General features: G+C 40.0%; 1 protein-coding gene across 1 annotated transcript in view; it reads right to left on the bottom strand.

Annotated features, from left to right (window-relative positions):
• LOC119720100 (choline transporter-like protein 2) overlaps positions 1-25759 on the bottom strand; it is a 44136-nt gene that overhangs the window by 16623 nt on the left and 1754 nt on the right. The window contains exons 2-11 of the mRNA XM_038189634.1: positions 9855-9903; positions 9143-9216; positions 8499-8580; positions 7943-8027; positions 6775-6942; positions 5732-5801; positions 4034-4172; positions 2344-2427; positions 1228-1340; positions 862-1026 (exon numbers count right to left, since the gene is read on the bottom strand). Of these exons, the coding sequence (XP_038045562.1) occupies positions 862-1026; positions 1228-1340; positions 2344-2427; positions 4034-4172; positions 5732-5801; positions 6775-6942; positions 7943-8027; positions 8499-8580; positions 9143-9216; positions 9855-9903 (1029 nt within the window). The remainder of the gene's footprint in view (positions 1-861; positions 1027-1227; positions 1341-2343; positions 2428-4033; positions 4173-5731; positions 5802-6774; positions 6943-7942; positions 8028-8498; positions 8581-9142; positions 9217-9854; positions 9904-25759) is intronic.

Below are 25759 nucleotides of genomic sequence, written 5' to 3'. Positions count from 1 at the left end.
TATCTGAAGTGAGTATCTGAAGTATCTGAAGTGAGTATCTGAAGTATCTGAAGTGAGTATCTGAAGTATCTGAAGTGAGTATCTGAAGTATCTGAAGTGAGTATCTGAAGCGAGAATCTGAAGTATCTGAAGTGAGTATCTGACTGTATCTGAAGTGAGTATCTGATGAAGTGAGCATTGACAGTGAAAATCTGAAGTATCTGAAGTGAGTATTTGATGTGAGTATCTGAAATGAGAATCTGAAGTGAGCATCTGAAGTGAGCATCTGAAGTGTGTATCAGAAGTATCTGAAGTGAGTGTCTGAAGTGAGTATGTGAAGTGAGTATCGTAAGCGCGTTTCTGAAGTGAGTATCTGAAGTGAGTATGTGAAGTATCTGAAGTGAGTATGTGAAGTGAGTATCGTAAGTGCGTTTCTGAAGTGGGTATCTGAAGTGAGTATTGTAAGTGCGTTTCTGAAGTGAGTATCTGAAGTGAGTATCTGAAGTGAGTATCGTAAGTGCGTTTATGAAGTGAGTATCTGAAGTGAGTATCGTAAGTGCGTTTCTGAAGTGAGTATCTGAAGTGAGTATTGTAAGTGCGTTTCTGAAGTGAGTATCTGAAGTGAGTATCTGAAGTGAGTATCGTAAGTGCGTTTATGAAGTGAGTATCTGAAGTGAGTATGTGAAGTGAGTATCGTAAGTGCGTTTCTGAAGTGAGTATCTGAAGTGAGTATTGTAAGTGCGTTTCTGAAGTGAGTATCTGAAGTGAGTATGTGAAGTGAGTATCTGACAATGAGTATTGGAAGTGCTCAGTCCTTTATTTTTATTTTCGCCACAAGAACCCAACAATGAAAACACAGAGTTGAGATCCGATGGAACTTACCGAATGCCAGCCAGGTTTTCTGTAGACGCAAGAAGCCTGAAAGGCCTGAAATGAAGGCGGACACCATGCTGCTGGAAACGGCAGCAGTCCCGGGCATCGACATAGTCGCTGTTCCCGATTGCACCTGCTCGAGGTAGATGTACTGCTGCCAGCAACAATAGATACCTAGTCGGATGCAAAAGTGTAACAATAATGAAGTAGACCTGTTTATGCCCAAAACAAAAAAGCTTTTTTCCGGAGACTTACAGACATCAAAAAAGAAAAGAAAAAACGAGGTTTTGAGGTTGAATCAAAATTTATGTAAAAAAACTGACTTTGTTGAAGAGCAAGGAGAGTGCAACTGAAACTCAAAGAAAATGATTTTACCTGCCCCCAGAATAGCCCAGAGTCCCAGGATACTAAGCCACGTCATGACACCGGCGATCCAACGCATGATGATGATCCACACCAGCGCTAGTATCATGCCTGCCGATAAACCGCTGATGAGAGAAATGAACGAATGTGTCAATTCCTACTTCCACGACTGTTTCATAAAAAAAACATGTATAGAGGAGTAGCGCATAGGTATTAATCTGTGCGTGAATCCTCATATGCCCAGTTGGTAAACAGTAAAATTCGCTGCAAATTTGTGCAGTACAGTGCTAGCCCCGATGTGAAATGAGTGACCTCGTGACCCAATTTTCCAACAACTGCAATTTATTGGTAGCTGGTCAGTGGAGACCTGAAGCACGTATTGTTGCACGAGGGCCTAAGGGACAAGGTGATTGATTGCCAAAAAAAGGTATGTGCTGACGATTGTTACTAACCAACCAACCAACAGAGAAACACAATGATTTCTTGACCCAATTTTCCCATGACTGCAATTAATTGGTAGCTGGTCAGCGGAGACCTGAAACCTGTGTTGTTGCGAGGGACTAAGGGACAAGGATGATTGATTACCAAAAAAACGTATGTGCTGACGTTTGTTACTAACCAACCAACCAACAGAGAGACATGATGATTTCTTGACCCAATTTTCCCATGACTGCAATTAATTGGTAGCTGGTCAGCGGAGACCTGAAGCACGTGTTGTTTTGAGGGCCTAAGGGACAATAAGGTGATTGATTGCCAAAACAGGCATTTGCTGACGTTTGTTACTAACCAACCAACCAACAGAGAGACACAATGATTTCTTGACCCAATTTTCCCATGACTGCAATTAATTGGTAGCTGGTCAGCGGAGACCTGAAGCACGTGTTGTTGCACGAGGGCCTAAGGGACAAGGTGATTGATTGCCAAAACAGGCATTTGCTGACGTTTGTTACTAACCAACCAACCAACAGAGAGACATGATGATTTCTTGAGCTGCTTTCTGCAGCTAACTTTTTTTTTTTTAGAAGTTTCAGTGTTAATGTTTTAGAGAATTTAAGATCAATTTTCAGTTTTGGGTAAACCCTTCACCGACGTCAAATTACTCCGCTTCACGGAATTGACACCACTTACATTAGGATGATGTACCACGATGACACAAAGTCTTGGTAGACCACGCTAAACAAGGAACGCAGATCCAAGAAGTTTTCCGCAGCCCTGCAAAGCCACAAATTACGGATAGCAATAAACACAAAAACCCGCTTCCTTAGTGGAGAATACTATTGTAAATAAAAAAAAAAACCAGAACAAATAAGGCTCCCCCCCAAAAAAAATTCTCAGGTTTCTGGTCTGCGCACGCGTCGCCGTAGCCGTGCGTGTCAACTATTTTTTTTTTTTTCAATATAAGATGATGTCTCAAAACTGCCAAACTCACATATAACTGGAATCCCGCTGCTGCACAATTTTAATGTGTTATGGGATGATGATTGAGTGTAAGCTTTATGTGGCCTCTCTGGGCTCCCAGATATTTGCACTTAATTTAGTCAGGCAACATTTGCAGATGATGTTGTAATCTTGCAATTGTGCTTCTGGAAGCCAGACTGAAGGAGTGATGGTCGTGTATTCGGAATCTGTAAACACTTTTTAATTAGCGCTACATATAAGGGAGCAGACTAATGACCAGCCTGGCAGCTCATGCACGGTGTTGATGTCGCTGTATGGTCTAACATCACTACCGTTTTCTTTAATTTTTGTCTTGACTATCCAAATTTCCCGAAGAATGTTCTTGTCGGTCGAGATTGTGAGTGGGTGCAGAATTCTCGAGCCTATAACGTTACTCAGGTCACCTCAAGCTTCAGTCTGAAGGATATTTTTTAGAGCTTTAGAGGATCGAAGCGTCATCTGCAACATCAGCCGACATTTAAAAAAAAAAAAAAAAGCCGCCTCGCCGCACCACTTTTGGTGCAAGCTCCATACTAGAAACCGAAGACTTTTTTTGGCCAAATGGCTGTTGTTAGATATTTTCCAGTACAAAAATGGCGAGTCATGATTCTGAGTCAAGGTTTAAAATGGAGTATATCGTCACCGTTTTGACGAAGTGACGCATCTGTGCACACAGATGCAAAACCGAGTTTTGAGAAAATTGCGTTTGAAGTTGGTAGATTTTTCAATTTGCATTTTTGTGTACATTTCTCCCCCAGAACTGACAAATAGATAACTGAGACAAAAGCCCAGGAGTTAAATAGCTAAAAACAATTCTCTCTTTTCATAACATCTACAGATATCCGTCACTTCGTCAAAACGGAAAATCTACTTCTTCACAAAAATTTGGCATGTTTGTACACAGCGCATGCGCGTATTTAAGTGTATACATTTTAAACAGATGCGTCACTTCGTCAAAACGCAAATCATGGAGGCTTCATATTTCTAAATATAGCACACGTGTAAGATCAATGAGAATAAGTGACACGTAGAGATCCGTCACTTCGTCAAAACGAAAAACTTTATAGTGTGTAGCACTTTCAACACTTTGTGCAAATAGCGTAATTAACAAATGATGGAATGTTATGTCTCGAAATTTGGTAATCACGTACAGGACGTCATAAAATGTTAGAATATCCAAAAATCTCACATTTCAGAAAATCTCAGTTTTGGACAGATGTGTCACTTCGTCAAAACGGTGATGATATATCCACTCCGAACTGGAGTCGCTTGCGAACCGTGTTCGGATCCTTAGACAAATCCCAAACCATGACCCAGGACAAACCCCTAGTCAGACCCCAGGACAAAGTGTTTTGTCAACAGACACCCGACGAGCACTTACGTGATCAGTTTACTGACGATGGTGTCGTCTGTCAAGTTTTCGCCGCCGACCGTGGTAATGAAATTCAGCCCCTTCGCTAAGATGTCGCCGGCCGACGCATTAGCGTTGACCAGGAATGCTGGGATACATCGGTCCGCGACTACAAGATGGGAGACATATTACCCAATGACTATCTCATTCTGTGCAATCATATACAGGGTGAGTCAAAAAAAGCAGAACCCAAACCCCCAAAAATACATTTCATATTTAAAGGGACACTAGGTCCTGGAACAGCCCAATTGGGCTACAAAACGCGCTTTGAACGAAATGATGATAATCGGAAATAACATTTATAAGTAGGATATAAACATCCACACAACTATCACTTAAAAACTGGGCGTTTTTGTGTTATTCCTGTCTTATGCGTGCGAGAACGAATTTAGGGGGTCCACTTTTGCGACCCCAGAAATTCGAGCTGTTTGGATGCTAGTTGTGATTTCATTTGTACGCGTAAAGTGTTCGCCTTTTGCGGACGTTGAAGGAACCACAATTTTTTGCAATGGTGATTGGTCACCGCGCGCTGTTCCCGATACACACAACATGTATAGAGTACACTGAGAATGACACGAAAAACATATTCGTATTCCGTCATGTCCGATGTAAACAAGCAGGTTTTTTTCGTCTTTTCTCAGGAAAAGTAAGACATTAGGTTGGTTTCTTTTCAACCAGGTGTTTGAAATAGGCTAAGTAAACAATCCAAAACATAAAATTTTCGGGGATTTCAGGACCTAGTGCCCCTTTAACAAAATATGCAGCACCGAAAATAATAATGACTGAAAAGCCAATTCCAGAAACTACTTTCAGATAAAAAAAAAATCAACTTGCTCAATCCATTCATAAAATATCACCATTTGAACGCAATGACCCAAAAACCGGTTTCGTCCAAAATAAAAACTCAATTTATTGTGTATCCTGACTGTTTGGAGCAACAAAGAAAATGACACAGAATACTTGTTTCAACAACCCTCAACAACTGTAGTACACAATATAAATATATTAACAACCCTGGTTAGGCAAAAAATATGATTTATAGAATCCACTTTTTTTTTTTTAAAAAGGCCTTCAAAAGGACTCTGTTGAATATTTTTAACTTTTGAACTGAGGTTTTATCGCTGGTGATGTTTGAAGCAATTGTGACGACGATTCTTGAAATCGCATTTTTGGACGAAAGAGGTTTTAGGGTCATTGTGATTATTAAATGGTGATATTCTTTGAACAGATTGAGCAATTTCGGTATTTTTTTCATCTCAAAGTAGCTTATGAAATTGGACTTCCAGTCATTTGTATTTTTGGTGCTACACATTTTTTTAAAATATGAAATATAATTTTTGGGGTTTGGGTTCCGCTTATTTTGAATCACCCTGTATATTCCCAATCATAGACAAAATTCAAATCCCAATGCCCTTAACATGGGCCCTGCTGGAAAAAACATTTTCTCTGAATTCTTTTTAGATAGACAGGGTCAAAGGTTAATATTTCCACAGATGAAAGCACCACAATTCTCTCCCATTTCCTTCAGAAAATTGGGTTGAAAAGATATTCACCGTTACCTTTCCACTGATTGGTTCTGAGCTAAATACCAAATTTTAAAATTAACGAGGGCACTTTTGTAAAAATTGTGAGTAGTCTTTCCCTTTTACCAAAACAATGTCAACTCACATGGCTCGCTCTCAATGTAATAAGCAGCACACTTTTTGTCCTCAAACATCTTTGCTAAACCTTCTGGGCCCTGCAAAAGAGCACAACAAACCATGCATAAAATTAGGATGCTAAGCCAGACAAACACATCCCAACCCGTACACCCAACCCATCTCAACCCAACGCAACCTAATCCAATGGAATACAACCCAACCGAACCCAACCGAACCCAACCCATCCCAACCCATCCCAACCCAACCCATCTCAACCCATCCCAACCCAACCCAACCCAACCCAACCAATCCCTACCCAGCCCAACCAATCCCTACCCAGCCCAACCAATCCCTACCCAGCCCAACCCAACCCAGCCCAACCCAACCCAACCCAACCCAACCCAACCGAACCCAACCCAACCCATCCCAACCCATCCCAACCCAACCCATCCCAACCCAACCCATCCCAACCCAACCCATCCCAACCCAACCCAACCCATCCCAACCCAACCCAACCCAACCCAACCCATCCCAACCTAACCCATCCCATTCCAACCCATCCCAACCCATCCCAACCCAACCCAACCAAACCCAACCCAACCAAACCCATCCCAACCCATCCCAACCCATCCCATTCCAACCCATCCCAACCCAACCCATCCCAACCCAACCCATCCCAACCCAACCAAACCCAACCCAACCCAACCAATCCCTACCCAGCCCAACCAATCCCTACCCAGCCCAACCCAGCCCAACCCAACCCAGCCCAACCCAACCCAACCCAACCCAACCCATCCCAACCCAACCCAACCCATCCCATCCCATCCCAACCCATACCAACCCAGCCCAACCCAACCCAACCCAACCCAACCCAGCCCAGCCCAGCCCAGCCCAACCCATCCCAACCCAACCTAACCCAACCCAACACAGCCCAGCCCAACCCATCCCAACCCAACCCAACCCAGCCCAACCCAACCCAACCCAGCCCAGTCAAGCCAAGCCCAACCCAACCCAACCCAACCCAACCCATCCCAACCCAACCCAAACCAACCCAAACCAACCCCAACTCACTGAGTATGTTCCTCCAACTGTGTTGTACTCCGTCGTTGCATTAAAACCATCAAGGCAGATAAACTTGTCCCACATGGCGTCACCAATGGGTATATCCACAGGCAGCTGTCCCTTTAATGCCAGCGTGTATGGAGCAAAAGTCTCCGTAGGGCATACTGCAAGACAGACCTGTCATGGAAACAAAACACAGCTATTAAAGCTGAACCATGAGTGCAGTAAAATACATTTAATTGATTTAGAATGCCTACAAAGTTTGCAGAATATTTGCAGTGGTAATGCACAGAGACTTGACTAATTGCTACAAGTTCCATGCAATGAAATTTTTCTTAGAAACAAACCTTGTGCAACTTTCTACTCCTCTTAAATGTACGAAAAATATCTGGCATTCCTATTTGGTTAATTTCATGGAAAAAGAATGATTCTATTTAGGCCATCAGCCTGGAGGTTTGGTCGGTATTGAATGAGGGGAATAATACTCATTGTGATATTTGGCAAGGAACGCATGCACCCCTGTAGTTGGAAAATATGCGATAGCATTGCAGCGGTGGCAGCTTTTTGGGTGCTATCACTTTTTTTAACAGAAATGACAGCCAAAGCATGCTTGTTATCACATATAATTAATCCGGTGATTAAAAAGTGATGACACCCAAACAACTGCCACCGCTCACACTGCAAAGCTGTCACACATTTTTCAACTCTAGATGTGCATGCCTTGCCAAAAATCGCTAACAGCATTGCTCCCTTCGATCATTTAATACTGCGCCGTTGGCCCAATTTTTGGACCGAAGCTGATAGCCTGATTCCCCCTGGATGGGATGCCAGTCCATCGCAGGTTACTCCCCAGCTAATGCCGGTACCCATTTATACTCCTGGGTGGAGAGAGGCAAGTTGGGTAAAGTGGCTTGCCCAAGGACACAATGTATGGTCAGCAGCTGTATTCAAAACCCTGATCCTTCTGATCATGAGTCACAAACCCTAACTTCTAAGCCATACTCCACTACCATGGACCAAAACATACCTAACAGTTGAAAATTTAGTAAAACACTACAATTCTGGAACTGTTTGTGGAAATCAAATTTCAGAAACTTTTTGAGGGCAGACTTGTCACGCTAGGTCACAAATATTTCAGGGCAAAGGACTGAACGAAAAGACAAAAAAAACAACCTACCTTCGCAGATGGGCATCCCAGCTCAAGAATTGACACGTCAGTGAAACACTCCAGCAGATCAAAGTAAAACAAGTTGGGCTTGTTTCTAAACGAAAGAAAAATTTGGGACAAAAAAAAAAATCAAATGCGGTTCCACTTGCTCAACTCAAAAATCAAGTAAAAAAAAAAAAAAATAGGCGCCAATTTCTTCTGCTTAGCCCAGAATATATTTGCTTAGCGGTTGGTTTTCGGCCAAAATGTCATGCGATGTATATTACTCTGTGACCAATTGATGATCGAATAAACAAATATTCGGTATTCAGGACAGCCCTAAGTTAGGCTTAGAGTGGTTGGACAACGCTTCACACCAGAGGCGCTGTTCAAGGTGGACACAACTGGATGCCATTTGGCGCCATTCACGTCAGCTTTATTTGCTGACAGTTTACATGACTGTACTGATTAACGATTAAGCCGAGACCAACAAGGGAAAGGTATCACCCCCTAGAACATCTCTCTAGCCCCGCCTCTGAAAGGAAGGAACTTTTTTCCGGATGAAGATACACATGAATATACTTACTCATAACCTGTGGATTTTCCGCAAACATTCCCCATAGAGTCGGTGGCATAGATGAGGGTCAGGGGGTCGCCCTGGATCCATCCTGTGGGGAATGAAACACAAAAATTGAAACACACGGAAATTCGGCTTAAATTTCACTGCAACTTTCATAACAAAACGAATGCATCATTACCATCAGAAAGTCACCCAAATTTGCTCAGTTATAATATGCAAACGCCTGTCATGAGCCAATATGGCCCATAATCAGGCTGGCGTTTATCTCCAGTTTCCTTGGCATGAAACAACTGAGAATATATCTTTTCCCCCTGGAAGGGATGCCAGTCCAACGCAGGTTACTCCCCAGCTAATGCCGGTACCTTATAATACTCCTGGGTGGAGAGATCAAGTGGGGTAAAGTGGATTGCCCATGGACACAATGTACGGCCAGCAGCTGGATTGAAACCCCTGATCCCCCAATCATAAGTCCTGAACCCTAACCACTAGGCCACACCCCCCCCCCCAAAAAAAGAAATGCATAGAGTATCATTCTACAGCTCAACATTGCTTTAACAAGTTCATTTTGTCTGAACATTGGCGTGTCTTATTTCAATCACTGGACTTCTCCCCAAACTTCTGAATATTTGGCAAGAAAAGATTGGACTCACCAATCCCGCCGACAACAATCATGCCGATGAAGAACACAATGAAGAGGATGCAGCATATTATGTCTGTACAGCTCCTGGGAAAAGATTTTAAAAATGACAAACTTCAATATAGCCGCACTTGAACAGTAACATTTTCACTGGGGTGGGAAATGGAAACAATTTAATAAAAAATCCACACAAAATATTCGGCGGGCTCCCGGACCAAGTACTGGCACGCCAAAACACTGCCCATTGCAATTTATTTTTTACGTATTATAAACCTTCGACCCCAAAAAAAGCGGAAACAACTTTTAAAAGTCATGAAAACTTATAATTTAGGCTTTTGTAAGTTCCACGAAGTCTGGAAATAGGTGAGGCATTCTGCCAAAATGAGACAGAACTGGTCAGAGGTTAAAATGAGGGTTTGCGGGTTATTAGGAAAGAGAAAAAAATTCTCCTTGCAATACTGTTCGTTGCACTGCAATCGGAAATCTCAACCAGTTTTTTATTATGTACTTTTTCAAGAAAGCAAGTCATTTGATGAAAAAAAAGAAGAATAAATAAAGTCTGCATGTCAATTAAAATAAACAGAAAAGCCAAAGAAACAGAAAAGTCAATTTACCCTTAAAGGAAAGAATTTCATAAGATGAAAGGAATTCTTTCTTAGGCATAAAATTCTACATTTGGAACTATAGACCCTGACAAAACTTCAATCAAATGTATGAATATTTACCTGTTTTCTATGGGACCGTGGAATGCTGGGTCGTACTTTTTGCACTTCCCTGCAGAAAAAGAAAAAGAAAGATGTTTAATATTAATAAGATAAACCAAGGTTCGAATTTAGTAGTAGCCCACTAGTCAAATAATAGTCAAACCAGCAGCCAGCTAGTCAAACTATTCCTTAAAGGGAATGTACAACTTTTGCTTTTGCTGCAATTTTCAGAAATAAATGGATTTGGATGATTTGTATGTTATAGCAAATATTGTAACATTGACTTGTTTCACGTTTTGGGTTCGTAGAAGCTGGAAAAACCAAGAAAACCAATCATATTTTTGTAGTCTGGTTCCTTGACGCCACTTAAGATGAAATGGAGCAATTTATAGACTTTGGGGAATTGTAAGGTCTGGGAATCAGTCTAGCAGGCTTGTAGTCTTCACAGGTATGTAATCAATTGCAAAGAAAATGCAGACGAACTAAATATAAAAAATTCGGAGCACTTTTTGAAAATAGCCAGTTTTCTCCAACGCTGGTCGGCCGACCAGTGTTGGAAAAATGCAGTTTTTCTTGAATATGTCAGCCCACCAGGAGCCACAACTGTACAGGATGCTTTAGACTGTCATTCCCTAACAATCCAGTAAGATATTTCGTTATAATTTGATCAAATGTTTTGTTTTTTGAAGTTTGCAAATGTTGTATCTTCCCTTTAATTAAGTAGCCCGGCTGGCGAGTCAAAAATTACAGGGCAATGGCAAAGATGAAAGGACAGGAAGAAATAAACCATTTAATTTAAAAAGCAAACCTGTATCAATTTGTGTCTAATTTTTATTAACTGTTTAGGATTAAATTACTAGACCTGTTTAAAAACACTGACAAGATTGCCTCAGGATCGTTTTACATGTATGCACATCGTTGTTTACATAAAAGAATAACGTGAGGGCTACTACTGGTAGTTAAAATGCCCACGAGCATTCCTCCCAATTCAGCCACACACTTTTGCCATAACCTCAATCCTGCAAAATCCTCCGTTTCGCAAAGAAGATTTGGGAGGATTTGGGAAGAAAATGCCAGTACCGGGTAGGTCCAATGAAAAAATTTACAGGCTGAAGTTTGGAAATAACATTCTGATCTTTAAAAAAAAAAAAGGAAGTTTCTTCAAGCAGAACATGTAAAGAATTATGTGAAATTTGAGCATCATGTTTTGGGTCGCATAACTAAATCAACATGTAAAGGAACACATTTTCAGATAATTATGTTTGTTTTTTTGGCTTTGAAACAAAATACAACGTTCACAGGCTACATGTACATGCACTTTGGAAACTTTTCCGATCTAAAAACAACTTTGAACACAATGAGAGATTACGGGTCATGCACTGGTACTCTCAATACAGCCCAAATGACTCATTCTAGATTTGACTCAGCTAGCTAAACTAGTCCATTTGTAACAAACAAAACACATGGCAGATCCTGTTTCACTTTTACTGCCCCAACCAACCAGAACTTGTTGGTACCGCTACATTTGTTTGATTTCTATTTGATTCAGCATGCGGCTCCCTGAGCAATAATCATAATGCCCCAATTTAACCGCCCAAAACCCTTAAAGCTATAGTCCATCATTTGCAGCCATCCGAAAAAGTAACTGGCGTATTATTGTTGAAAAACATACTTGGTTGAAAGATAGTAAGTGGACTAAACTCCCTGTGAAATTAATCTTTCTGGCAAGCTATCATTTTGAAGTAATCAACAAAAGAAGGCCTTTCCAACGGTGCGTCTTAAGACGCACCGTAGGAAAATTTAAATTAGTACAGTGTAGTTCGTTTTGTTATTGGGCGCAGCGCGCGCAAGCATTGGCACGTCGCACAGACGCACGCGGTTGCTATAATTCGTCAGATCAGTGCGCGACATCGCATATAGCTGCAATTCAAAACAATTCAAAACATGATTCAGCAACTTTTGATTTGAAATTGAGATCCTATAATGCTGTTTTTCTCGGAATATACAGCTGAAGCTGAGCTGAAACTTCATCAGGTTAGTTGTTCAGTGTCCTTCATTAGATTTTGAACACTTTTGTTGCTTCAAATGAACAAAATGCACAAATTACAAATGATGGACTATATCTTTAAAATGGGAGGGGTAATGATTAAATTTTGTTTAAAAATACATGTAAAGTTTCTGTTCAAAGGTAGACTACCAGTACATGCATATCATGTGCAGCTATCGAAAAAGTAACTGACTAAATTATTGTTGAAAAGCTTACTTGGTTTAACCCTAACCCCTTGGGTATATCTGGAAAGTATCATGAATCTGCCAAAATCCATCAATTTTGCCTTGCAATAAAATGTTGGTGGCCAGTGAGTCCATCAGAATCCACCAGTTAGGCGGGAGTAAATCTGTTGAGATCCTGAATCCAACAGAGTCCCCCAAACTGCTCAATATGAAGGTATCCTGAATCCATCAAAATCCTGCAGTACCGCTAGGCTTCATGTCCTGAATCCATCAAAATCCCCCAACTTTTTCAATATGGAGGTATCCTGAATCCGCCGAACAACATGAACAAGGGCGTCAATCACCTTTCAAAAGTGGTGTGGGGGGGGGGGGGGACATTCTTTGATTGGTACTATTGCGAGCAAGAAGGGGCCCGCTTAAGGGCCCCGGAAAATTTTGGAATCTACAATGTAGATGCTCTGTGGTGCGATCTGAGGCAATTTCTGACCACTTTAACCAATTTTTTTGAGCAACAGATCATAATTTAAACATCATTTTTGAGTTTTGAGTAATTGAATCAGCTATTCCGAGCTTTAGAATCATATGAAGGCTATATTTTTTTGAAGGGGGACGAAAAAGTTGGGGGGGGGGACAAACAATATGATGTCCCCCCACTTTTAAAAGTGGGGGGGGGGGGGGGGGGGGAATTGTTCTCCCCATCCCCCACCGATTGACGCCCATGCCACCGAAATCCCCTGAAGCAGGGGTGTGGATTTTGATGGATTCAGGTCCGTTAGGGTTAAAGATAGAAATAGCACTAAAACTCCCTGTGAAATTATGCTTTCTCGTATTCTGTCATTTAGAAAACAATAATAAAAGGCCATCCCAAACACGCGAATGCAGTGGCAGCTGACATGTGTAATATTGACCGCTGAGTTTTGAATATATATTCCGAATACTAAATTATTCGAAAATGGACCTGCCCTGCCGCTTATTCTCATGAGTCACGTGATTGTGCCATGTAATTTCTGGAAGGAGTGTTTTGAGTATCAAAATCCGGTTTTTAACTCCAGTGACCCCATGATGACCTTTGACCCCAGTTTGGACATGTGACATGTGACATGTTGGGGCTGGGCTACATGTACTGACACTTCTGACAAAGTTTGGTTGAAATGGGTCAAAAAATGTAAGAGCAATAGACAATGTCAACGCGGCGAGACATGATGATTTGTTGATCTGCTGCAGTCAGCTGCAAATACCCTACATTATGAACATGTGGGCACCACTAAGTGTTTTATAACGCAGCTTTAAGATTACAACACCATATACACGTAGTTTTACCACCGTGTCCGTTTGCACAATGAGATGCCATTACAATTTCCATGTAATGGCACCCAACCCACTGTCAGTAGGAAACGAACAGCCACCAACAATTTCCCCTCCGTGTACTTCGTGTACTTGTAGGGTACTTCAAATCTGTGTAAACGGTCCGTGCTTGAATTACCATTTGAGGGAAAAGAGTCAATATTTACTGGGAGTGATGTTCACAAATCATGAGATATCATGAGATTTGCATGAGACCTTTGATGGAAGAGGCAAAGTACAGTGATCATAAAACTTAATTGAATTCTGACTTAACCTAGGAGTTGAACCAGAGAGTTTAAACTTGCGCCACTGCACATCTTTCTTTTAAAGGGAATGTACATCATTGGCTTTTGCTGTAATTTTCAGAAATGAACTATTTGAGGGGTTAGTATAATAGATCAAACATTGTTTAACTGACATGTTTGAAGTTTTGTGTTTGAAAATGCTTGAAAAACCAAGAAAAACAAAAATTGTTTAAGTAGTCTGGTTCCCTGCAAACAAAATTTGGACGGAACAAATTGTAAATTTGGAGCAGTAGTTGAAAAATAGTTAGGTTTTTCCAACGGTGGTCGGCCGACCACCGTTGGAAATGTATACGAAAATACCATTTTCTTGAAAATGACTTCACACCAGGTGCTATAATTTTACAAGATGCTTTAGACTGTCATTTACCAACATCCTAGTAGGGTATTTCGTAAAAACTTGGTAGTTTAATTTTTTGATGTTTGCAAATGTTGTATATTCCCTTTAACAATGTAAATTACCTACCGGTAAACCTGGACAGAACTTCTGTTAACAGTTTAACCATGGTTTAACCATGGTTTAACTACGGTACGGTATGTGAATCAACGAGTTGGGAGCCAAATGGGTTTTGACATTACATCGATGCGCCAGACAGCCGGAGAGAAAATTGGACTAAAATGGGAGTTTACGAAACATTGGCTTCACCTCCGGTTTTGTCTTCTGAAAATTTTGGAACTCTGGCCGAATATGGGTCTCAGGATCTCTTCAGAAACATCACATCCTTTTGTGGACTATAGGGTAAACTTTAAAGGGTTTTCATTTGATTTGGACATGAAATAGCTTTTGAAAATGATTCTAATGCCAGAGATGTAGCCACAGCTGGGCTCGAAGCCGGGGTTTCAAAAACCTCATGTGAATGCTATTTGCAGCATTTGGTGGCCAGCTGATGAACTCAGGGTATGGCCCCCTGGAAATGTATGGGAGGTTTTGAAACCACGGTCCTGCTTAAAAACTCTGGCTCATTCCTGGCTTCAGAATCATTCAAAACACCCTTACACTCAACCAAACGGAAATTTACTTTGGTCTCATTTACATAGTGTACAAGATTTGATATTCCTGAAGTGAAAATTGACCAATTTGAGTGACAGTATCTAAAAGTCTGAAGCCTCCAAAACCCCCTGCAGCCAAAACTAGAGGGAAGCCTACGTTTCAAAAACACCACAAAGAATTACTTGCCTGCGGGAACCATGCTGGGCAAAAGATATTCCATTTCAACATGGGAAATGCCGTTGCTGCGAGTTCTAGACCTCTGATGCACTGCGTGCGTTATGCCTCTAAGATTACTGCGCACACAATGATATTGTGTTTTCTTAAAAAGTGAAAACATATTAGCCTATCTGCCTAAGCCAGCTGCCTTTAACATAAAAGAAGTGAAACTCGAGCAAGGCTATATAAACTGTCTTGACTGTACTGGTTTTGTGAAGTGTTTTGGAACGTGTCCAGCATTCCGCTGCTTCGTTTGTATCATGTATGGTCAGTTTAAAGGTAGTGTGTAGCATACAGTAAAACACGAAACTACCCAATTATTATGAAATACCGCACCTTACTTGACTGTCAGTAAATTATTGTCTCAAGCATCCTGTGAAATCATTGTGCCTGGCTGGTGTGCTACCATTTTTCAAGAAAAGTATCTTTTCCAACGATGGTTGAGCTGAACCATCATTGGAGTTAAGGGCTTTTTTCCAATTGACCGAATTCAGTTAGTCCACATTATGTTTGCAATCAACACATCTGTGAACGGGCGCAAGCCAGCTAGTCTGAATTCCTGACCTGACGATTCCCCGACTTCTATAAATTGTTCCCTTTTGTCTGAAGTGTCAGGTTGGGAACCAGACTACAAGAACACCATTTGTTGTTTTTTTCCCCAACATCCATGAACACAAAACTTTAAACAGGTCAGTGTAACAATATTTGCTTTAAAATACTAACCCCCAAATCCATCCATTTTTGAAAATTACAGCAAAAGCAAACTCATACATGTACATGTACCTTTAACTCTAACCCCTTGAGCACTTTTACTAGAAAGTATCCTGAATCTGCAAAAATCCACCAATTTTGTCATGCAAAAAAATGTTGGTGTTCTGAGTCCATCAGAATCCTAGTGAGTCCATCAGAATCCACCAGTGAGTCCATCAAATCCACCAGTGTACTAGTACATAGCTCCGACACACCAAACATATAGCCAAGAAGTTAAACTGTTGAGATCCTGAATCCATCAAAGTCCCCCAACTGCTCAATACACATTGTAGCTCTAGGTATCCTGAATCCATCAAAATCCTGCAGTACCGTACCGCCAGGCTTACTGTCCTGAATCCATCAAAATCCCCCAACTTTTTCAATATGGAGATATCCTGAAAGTTACAATGTACCTCAGAAGAAGTGAAACTTCAACAATGTATATTGTTCTCCTACAATGTAAAACAGATTGCATTAGTTTAAGTGTTGTATGGAACATGGCCAACATTGTGCTCAACAAGGAAAAAAATGACAATTTATTTACATGTAATCACTGAGAGTGCTGAAATAGTGAAAGAAAAATAGCACAGAAACTGTTTTCATTGCTCTGTCAATATTGATTGAGAAACTGCCAAATATTTATAATACAGTTTTGTCCATTACTTTATCTGATCACTACAGATTACCGCTCTTGAGTTTGTTGGTTTTAACTGGAAATAAAACACTAGTGACCTCGACTGGTTAAGGGTATGACATCTGTGTGAACTGAAAGTTAAAGCATCTGTCAAATTATTGGATTTATTGCAAGGATTTGGGTCTCAATCTGTAGGGAAAGGAAGGTTAATGGGTTGATTACAGCACAAGATCCCTGGGGTAATTGTAGAGTTGAAGGTGAATACAGACACCCAAAATGTTGGGGTTTTTTTTAGGGGGGACTACACAAGTACGGTACATGGGCCATAAAATATAGAGAAACTTCCATTGTAATGAATCCAATGGCTCAATTTTAATATCTGATGGGACAAAACATGATTATGATTTTATTTCAAAGTTAATTTTAAAGGGAATATACATCATTTGCTTTTGCTGTAATTTTCAGAAATGGATGGAATTGGGGGGGTTGGAAATACCGGTACATAGCAAATATAGTTACACAGACTTTCTTGAGGTTTTGGGTTCGAAAATGCTATAAAAACCAAGAAAAACAATCATTTTTCTGTAGTCTGGTTCCCTGACTCCATATAAGAAGAAACAGAGCAGTTTACATACATTGGGGAATTGTAAGGTCAGGGAACCAGTCCAACGCTGGTCGGCCGACCAGCGTTGGAAATTGATACAAAAATACCACTTTTCTTGAAAATGACAGTATACCAGGTGCCATGATTTTACAGAATGCTTTACACTGTCATTCACTAACAGTCCAGCAAGGTATTTCAAAATGATTTGGTAGTTTTATTTTTTGATGTTTGCAAATGTTGTATTTTCCCTTTAAGTTGGGAAAGTTCTACCAACATACCGTCGCAGAGCTGACAAACCGGCGAATCGACCATTTTGGCGATTTCGATTTTTTGTTATTTTTAGGCTTTATGAAGGTTGCTCTTTCAAGTATTTATGCCAAAATTCTTAATATTTGTCTGGATTTTGAGATTCAGAGCCTCCCTTGTGGCGAATCACTCACAAAAACAAATCCATAATTTGACATAGTGACGAATACCAAATTTCGCTGGTAACCAGCTTATGTAAGGTGTGCGTTCCAAGTACCAACGAATGTTATTCGTCAGTTTGTCGGATTGCGCGTGCGTGCACGCGCGATCCGACAAACTGACGAATAGCATACAAACAGTGTGAAGAACAACCGGATATTGCAGATTAATGTAATTTGACAAACTGACGAATGCATTTACGATCAAATAAAATCATATCGCACAACTTCTCTGATTAAATAAGTGACCTGGTGGATACTTAGTTTCATTTTTTATTCAGAATATATACTAACAGTTTTTTTATCGAAACATTAAGGGTAAAATACGGCGCCCGGAGAAGTGTCCAACTTCAAACGCGAATTACTCCAAACAAGGTTTTCGCTTATTCGTCGGTTTGTCAGCTCTGCGACGATACATGTGGGGCTGAATAGCTCAGTTGGTAGAGCACTGGAACGGCAATGAGGAGGATCTGTTCAAACCCTGTTCCAGTCAATTTTTTCCCCGACTTAAAGGGAAGATATACATTTCCAAACATCAAAAACGAAATGATCAAATTATCAGAAGTATCTTACTGGGTTGTTAGGCCCTGACAGTCCAAAGCATCCTGTAAAATCGTGGCTCCTGGTGTGCTGACATTTTCAAGAAAAATTATATTTTTCCAGCACTGGTCGGCCGACCATCGTTGGAGAAAACTGGCTTTTTTTCGAAAAGTGCTCCTAGTTTTTCATAATTAGTTATTCCGCATTTTCTTTGCAATTGATTACACACCTGTGAAGGGGTATAAATAAGCCTGCTAGACTGATTCTCTGACCTAACAATTTCCCAAAGTCTATAAATTGCTCCGTTTCATCTTAAGTGGGGTCAGGGAGCCAGACTACAAGAATATGGTTGGTTTTCTTGGATTTTCAAAATCTACGAACCCATGAAGCAAGTTAGTTTAACAATATTTGCTATGACATACTAATCCTTCAAATCCATGTATTTCTGAAAATTGCAGTAAAAGCAAATGTTGTACATTCCCTTTAACAATTAAACCCTAAAAGCCCCCAATGCTACAAATACTACTGAGTAGTAACCAGTAGGGGGTCCACTCATAAGTCCGACGCCTCATAGGTCCGACGCCTCATAGGTCCGACTCCCAAAGATCCCTTGTTAAAATAATGAATTACGATTCGCTTTTGAGTAAGAAATAAAAGATGAGCAATAGAATTCTTGCAGTATCATTTTGGGGAAAACAGGGGAAAGATTTCCATATACGAAGTTCACTAATTTTCCTCTGTATTGACTAACAAGCCCCCAGATAGCAATTTCATGTCATCAAAGTCAATTTGAGCAGTGAGAAAATACAAGCATTTTCTTAGAAAACACTTAGAATTTTTCAGTCCAATCTCATAGGGTTTGTACACAGGGTGTTGAGTGAACTTCGTATACTGTATGGAAATCTTTCCAAAACAGGAATTTTAATTTAAAAAAATAATAAGATGTACTGATACCGTATGTTTCCAAAGAAATTGACATATATTATAATTTATGTGGAAATATGGTTTTCAATAATACATATAAAATGCGACGATTATGCATGCATAAATTATGTACTGGTACATGTACATGTACACAGAATTGATACATTTCTTGACTCCAGGCTATATAATAAAAAAAAAAATTAATTTGGGAGTTGGAACAGACAAACCTAGGCCAATAAAAACAAAAAAGGTAGTTCCTTGCCTAGGCTTTTTAAAAAGAGAAAGGAGGCAGCCTTTTTTTTTTTCAGTGTGTAACATACCGTGGTAAATTTAAAGACTTGGGATAATTTTGTGAAATATACTCAGAGATATTTTAAGATTTCTCTCAAAAATAATCTTTGCTTTATCGTGACAACTGATACATCTACGGTAATTATCTTTGAATCTGATTCTGAGACAGCACAATTCTGTACTAAGGCCGAGTAAAAAAAAAATAGTTTCTCGTCCGGGGTTTTTGAAAAAAGGGAGGAAGCGGGGCTTTTTCTTTTTTCTTTTTTTCAAGATGACCGTCTTTTCAAAATTTCCTGCAACCGTTGGTGTTCCACTGTTCAAAGACACTTTTAAAGATGAAAGACAAGTTGGACAAGAGAACTGAACATATTTACAGTGTCATTTAGAGTTGTATTGGTGTTGGTATTTATTTTCCGATGAATTTGTAGACTTTTTCGGTGTTTTTCTACTACATTTTTCAAAAATAAAAAATAATAAAAAAATCCAGGACGAGAAACTTGTTTTTTTTTTTACTTCACCTAATGCTTCCATTCAAACCCACTCGTTACTGACATTAACCACCTACACAATGAATGATGTGCGTGTTCACGTGGATGTGTACATGTACATGTACCATCACTTATTCAATCAGTAAAAATAGAAAGAAAGAAATTTGCATTGTAATGCATTGTTGATGACCTGCACAAGGACGTACTAGGATCGGAAAGGACAGAGCAGGATGCATAATGAACCATAGGAAATAAAAATAAAAAAAACCAAGTATTATCTCACAACACGAGTATCGCTGGCCAGGTACAGTGTATGGCATGATTTTTGTTACATTTTTATCTTTTTGATTTTTTTTTCAAAGATACACAAAATATTTACCGGTACTCAAATTTCCCGGCTGCCCACAAAGTCAGATATCAAACCAGCTAGGTGTGATTTTAAAAGGTAACGTTGGCATTTTATCACGTTTTGGAAACAAAGTCTTCATATGTACGGTGTATGTGTATACCTGTGTCACTTTTTCAATTTGATTTTCAAAGACTACCGAGGCTACATGTACATGTGTACTTTCATCTAAATTACAAATAAATATTTGTTTTGAACAACTATTTCAATTTTGATTATTTTACATGATAAAGTCTGTAAAAAATACAAATTTACATGCAGCCAAACATGACTGCATTATATTGTTTCAAAATTGTATTTTTTTAAAAGAAAAGAAGTCGGCTTAAAAAAAACCACAAGGAACAACTGTTTCTCAAAGGAAATTTAGTGTTTGTGAAATTTGGAGGATCTAAAAAAAAATACAATGTAGGCCTATATCTACAAACAATTTTGGGATGCATTGGTAGTGTAATAGGGTTGCTTCATGCAGAAAACTGACTCTAAATAAAGGTCATGCATGCATCCTGTGTACGCAGAAACAGCGCTCGTTAAATCATAAACAATACGCAGAAACAACACTCATTAAGTAGTAAAAATAAACCACAGCCAGCAGAAATACTGGTATGTGACAGTGACATCATCAACAGAACTTTTACGACCGGGATGAAGATACGGTAGCACGGACTAACACACTATGCACGCATGTTGCACTAAATGTTATCTTTTTGTGGTGTGCAATCCTGTTCGCTCGTACTCCCCCCCCCCCCCCCTGCAAACAGGGCGCTGGGAAGGGCTGATGAGCTTCACAGAATCTTGTGAAGGAAGTACGCGTGCATGGCATTCTGGGTAACTTATCATGACCTTCGCATGCATCACATGCAGCTAGCTGTAGGTCACACAAACTCTATCCAATGAGAGCTCAAAGAGATCCTCCCTTCCCAGCGTCCTGTTTGCAGGGGAAGGGGAGGATGGGGGGGGGGGGGGGGAGGAGGGGAGGATGGGGGGGGGGAGGGGAGGATGGGGGGGGGGGAGGGTACGCGAGCGAAATTTACACGTACATTGTACATGTACAGGAACTGGGTACCCTATTGAAGTAAAACACAGTACATGTACCTAAGTACAAATAAACGAAGCCCAACCCCAAAATTCAAATTCTGGAAGTTGTTTGAAGGGCACATAAACATGAAATCTGTTTTGGTTTTCCATGTAGCTTTTGAAAACTCTCCACCAATGGCATTCAAAACCTTTTAAGTTCTTTTTCACTGTCTGAGAAGTTTGTGACTTTTTTATAAAATGTTTATCCTCCATATTAGTACGTTCATGTAACCCTTTTTAAAACAACATCCACCGTATTTTCTGAAATACAACACCAGTTATATTCCGTGCAGGGCTAAGTGAGGATATTTGGTTCTATGGCTTGCAATGTTTACAGCAAAAATTGAGAGACCAAGCATTAAGTTTTATTTTTATAAAAAAAACTCCAAGGTCTTCTCCAATGTCACACTTTTGGGCCCACATTAGTGTGGAATTTCCCACATGAACCGGTAATTTAAAGGGAATGCACATCATTGGTTTTTGCTGTAATTTTCAGAAATGACCTATTTGAGGGGTTAGTATACATTTTGTTACACTGACATGTTTGAGGTTTTTTGTTCGAAAATGCTGGAAAAACCAAGAAAAACAAAAATGTTCAAGTATAGTCTCAATTTCCAGATGCCTGAAAATTGTAAGGTAAGGGAACAAGCCTAGCTGGCCTGCACCCGTTCATGAACATGTAACCAATAGCAAACAAAATTTGAACTGAATAAAAAATGGTCAACTTGGAGCAGCAGTTGCACAATAGTTAGCTTTTTCCAACGGTGGTCGGCCGACCACCGCTGGAAACAGATACAAAAATACAATTTTCTTGAAAATGATTTCACACCTGGTGCCATAATTCTACAGGATGCTTTAGACTGTCATTTACCAACATCCTAGTAAGGTGGTATTTCGTAAAAACTTGGTAGTTTTATTTTTCGATGTTTGCAAATATGTTGTATACCCTTTAAAGATGTTGTACAGAATTAGTTGATCGATCCAATTACAAAATGTACATGTACAGGTAGCTTCACTCAAGCACTGCGCATGCATCGCACGTACAACTTTTTCCAAATAACGTACAGGACAACGGCAGCATGATTGGACAGTAATAGGGCTGCAAACCCCTTTGTGACACTGAACTCGTTGGCCCGTGATCAAGATCACAACCCACCAAGGGGAAGTTGTTGGCATGCCATCAGCGAACATCCTAGAGGTCAAACTGCAGTACAATGAACTTCCATTCCATGAAAAGGGAACTTAAACGAACAATGTCATTGTAAGCACACAAATACAAAAGTCATCTACCGGTACACTCAATGCAACTCTGTGAAGGTGTTCATTGTAAGTACCTAATACACTTTTCTATGGTTTTCTGTAGTTTCACTTTCACGTATCGGAATGTTGGGCCTAATCATGAACTTGTTTAAAGGGAAGATACAACATTTGCAAACATCAAAAAACGAAATGATCAAATTATCACAAAATACGGTATCTCACTGGATTGTTAGGGAATGACAGCCTAAAGCATCCTGTAAAATCGTGGCTCCTGGTGTGCTGACATTTTCAAGAAAAAGTGTATTTTTCCAACGCTGGTCGGCCGACAAGTGTTGGAGAAAACTGGCTTTTTTTCAAAAAGTGCTCCTAAATTTTCATATGTAGTTCGTCTGCGTTTTCTTTGGAATTGATTACATACCTGTGAAGACTACAAGCCTGCTACACTGATTCTCATGATCTTACAATTCCCCAAAGTCTATAAATTGCTCCGGTTCATCTTAAGTGGCGTCAGGGAACCAGACTACAAGAATATGATTGGTTTTCTTGGTTTTTCCAGCATCTACGGACCCAAAACGTGAAACAAGTCAGTGTAACAATATTTGCTATAACATACTAATCCTCCAAATCCATTTATTTCTGAAAATTGCAGCAAAAGCAAATGTTGTACATTCCCTTTAAAGCCTGTCTGTGCTTTTGAAAAAAATTCAAGTTTTTCTCAATTCTTTTCACTTGTACACGTGTAAATGTTTTATTAAATAAACAATTAAATGCTTTTCTTTCAGGCATCTGCCACTGGTCATCTCAAAAACAAAAAAAGGCTTTAATTTTGGGTTGCATAACTTGTACAACACATCCGCCCTGATAAGGCCAAAAAAAAAAAAACATAAAGGTATTTCTGCTTCCGATTACATGGCATTTGAAAATACTGGTAGGGTAAGTAGGTACCGGTTACATTTTTTTTTGAGGGGGGGGGGGGGCAATTTTTTGCGCTCGTATACATGAACATAGGGCGGTGTCTGTGTGTAGTCAAGGGTAAAAGGTAGTAATTGATGATTTTCAAGTTTTTTCCCTCATTTTCCACCAATAAATTAGGGCTATCAAAATTGGGTGCAGGGTAACCGGAAGCAGAAGTATTATTGTTTTTGGCCTGAGGGTGGGGACCAGTCTACCCTGCCAGAACAGATTTACTGTCAGGCCGCAAATAATTAAAATTTGTAAGTAATCATTCTATAACAAAAAATACATATTATGGGCTGATGTTTTTTGTTTCATATCCCAAATATTGCTAGAAAATTGCAAAATACAAATATTTTGGAAATGTTTTAGCAGAAAGTGAAATTTGTACACAAAGTTTTGCAGGCTGGTCTGGCACTTTAATTTAAATTGCTGATATTGAAATTGATTTTACATGGACATTACAATTTACCCACTACTGTAGCAATTAAGAAGGATTGTTTTGTTTTTAAGAAAATATTGTTTATAAAGTTTGGGATTGAGACCTCATGATCTTTAATTTGCTATGTGGAAATATTTGAAGAATTCTGTTTGGGTTTGGGAAAGGCTGAACGACTAAAGTCGGCTTGTTTATGTTTATCAGGTTTTGCTATCACGTTCAGTTTCAAGTTTCAGAGAATGAAAGAATGCCTGAAAGTACCGGTATTAGGCCATGTATGAAAAAATAAACCAGTTTCTCGTGCCTTTTCACTTCCTTTTTTCTTGAACCCCGCTTTTTAGCCTCCTTTTTCTTCCTTTTCCAATTTTTTTTTATAAAAAAGGCCTACATTTGCAATTTTAGTTTGTTTCCACCAAAGTTGTGTACATTTGTATGTACCGGTAACAAGCTCGAGCTGCAGGCCAACAAATTCGTGGTCATGCATGAGTGACATGATTGTACCATGTAATTTCTAGAAGGAGTGGTGTTTGGGGGAGTCTATTCTTATGCAAATTACCCACTTGGTCATGACTGGCAGTTGAAATAAAGGATTTTCCATTTGTTGATCGTCAGTTGGTGGAACACCTACTTTGTAACTAGCAGCCCCAATGCGAAATGAGTGACCTCGATAATGCAACTCTCCCCTCCCAGAAAGCCAGGGCTATTTTTTCAGGAATTGGTAGGCCGTCAGTGGAGACCCATTAAAGTGACACAAAAGAGGACCAGGGCCTGAGGGACAAGTTGATATCCTTGGCCTGAGGGAGGAGTTGATTTATACCCATGCAACGCTGCACTGGAATGTTTTTTTTGTTACTAACTAAGTAACTACATGTAACTGACTAACTAAAGATATGTTCAGCTGCAACCTCGACCCCAGGGTGTCGAGCAGTACGCGCCCATCACTACCTGCTCTCTCACCCTGGTATTGGATCATTTGCATCGTGTGCAAGATTTTTGAACACGTATGCAAATGAGGAATAGTCTGGTGCCTGCTTGTGCGTTACATTTGCGTTTGTTTTTGTATGTGGTGTCTGGGGTAAAAGCAGAGTCAATTCGTCGCAGCGCAAGCATGGCGTGAGTTACGAAAAACACGATTTAGAATGTATTTAATTAAATTGTTACGATCTTACCGAGACAACATGTAGTATCACATTTCATATTAATATGAACAAATTGGGAAGGAAATGAGTATTTTCGAGAAGGCGTGGACGAATAATCGCGAAAACACGTACTGCACGTTGTGAATAACAACACCAAGTACATGACAAAAATCCAGTACTAGCCAATTGCCGTATCGAATCAGGATGCAGGAAGGAAGTTTCCTATCCAGGGCTTACTATTGGAACTAGGTTGGAAATAAAGTAAGCACTGGGGACGAGGTTGGTTCAGCTGCTGTACGCAGCTAAAAATACATCCATACATGCAATTTCAAATTTTGGTAGAAAGACTGACGGCTCCTTTAGCTTTGGACACAAAAGAATCAGCGCAAGAGTTGGGAAAATGGAAGCGTCCATTCGCCATCGTGGAAAATCCGCCATTTTGCAGGAAAAAAAGGGCCGCTTCCTAAAGTTTTATCAAAAAGCTCAGACGAGAAACTATTTTTTTTCTCAAGGCCAGAAAGATGCTTTGTCATAACGCCTGCAGTAGTGCCACAGTTGGGGACCTAAAAAGTACCTCGAATGTTATCAAAAATTGATGCTGACTTCCACAAAAAAAAAAACAACGCGGATATGAATAATGCGAGAAATGGAAAAAAGCACTCTCCCATGATGTGTCATTAGGAGGTGCGCATCTGGGGCCCCCATGATCCCAAGGGTGCGAAATCAGCCAAGTCTAACGAGACACTGACAGATTACTGTGGCTTCCGAATCACCCTGGGGTACCATTAGCCTGCCAAAAACTGTTCATCACACTGCCAAATTGTCGGTAACTCGGCGAATATTTGTACGCTTGCTAAATAGATCATTAAACTCT

This window comes from Patiria miniata, unplaced genomic scaffold (assembly GCF_015706575.1).
Source record: "Patiria miniata isolate m_02_andy unplaced genomic scaffold, ASM1570657v1 HiC_scaffold_9, whole genome shotgun sequence".
NCBI classification, from domain to species: Eukaryota; Metazoa; Echinodermata; class Asteroidea; order Valvatida; family Asterinidae; genus Patiria; species Patiria miniata.
Note: the sequence above shows the minus strand (reverse complement) of the source record. Positions and strands in the feature narration are given on the sequence as shown.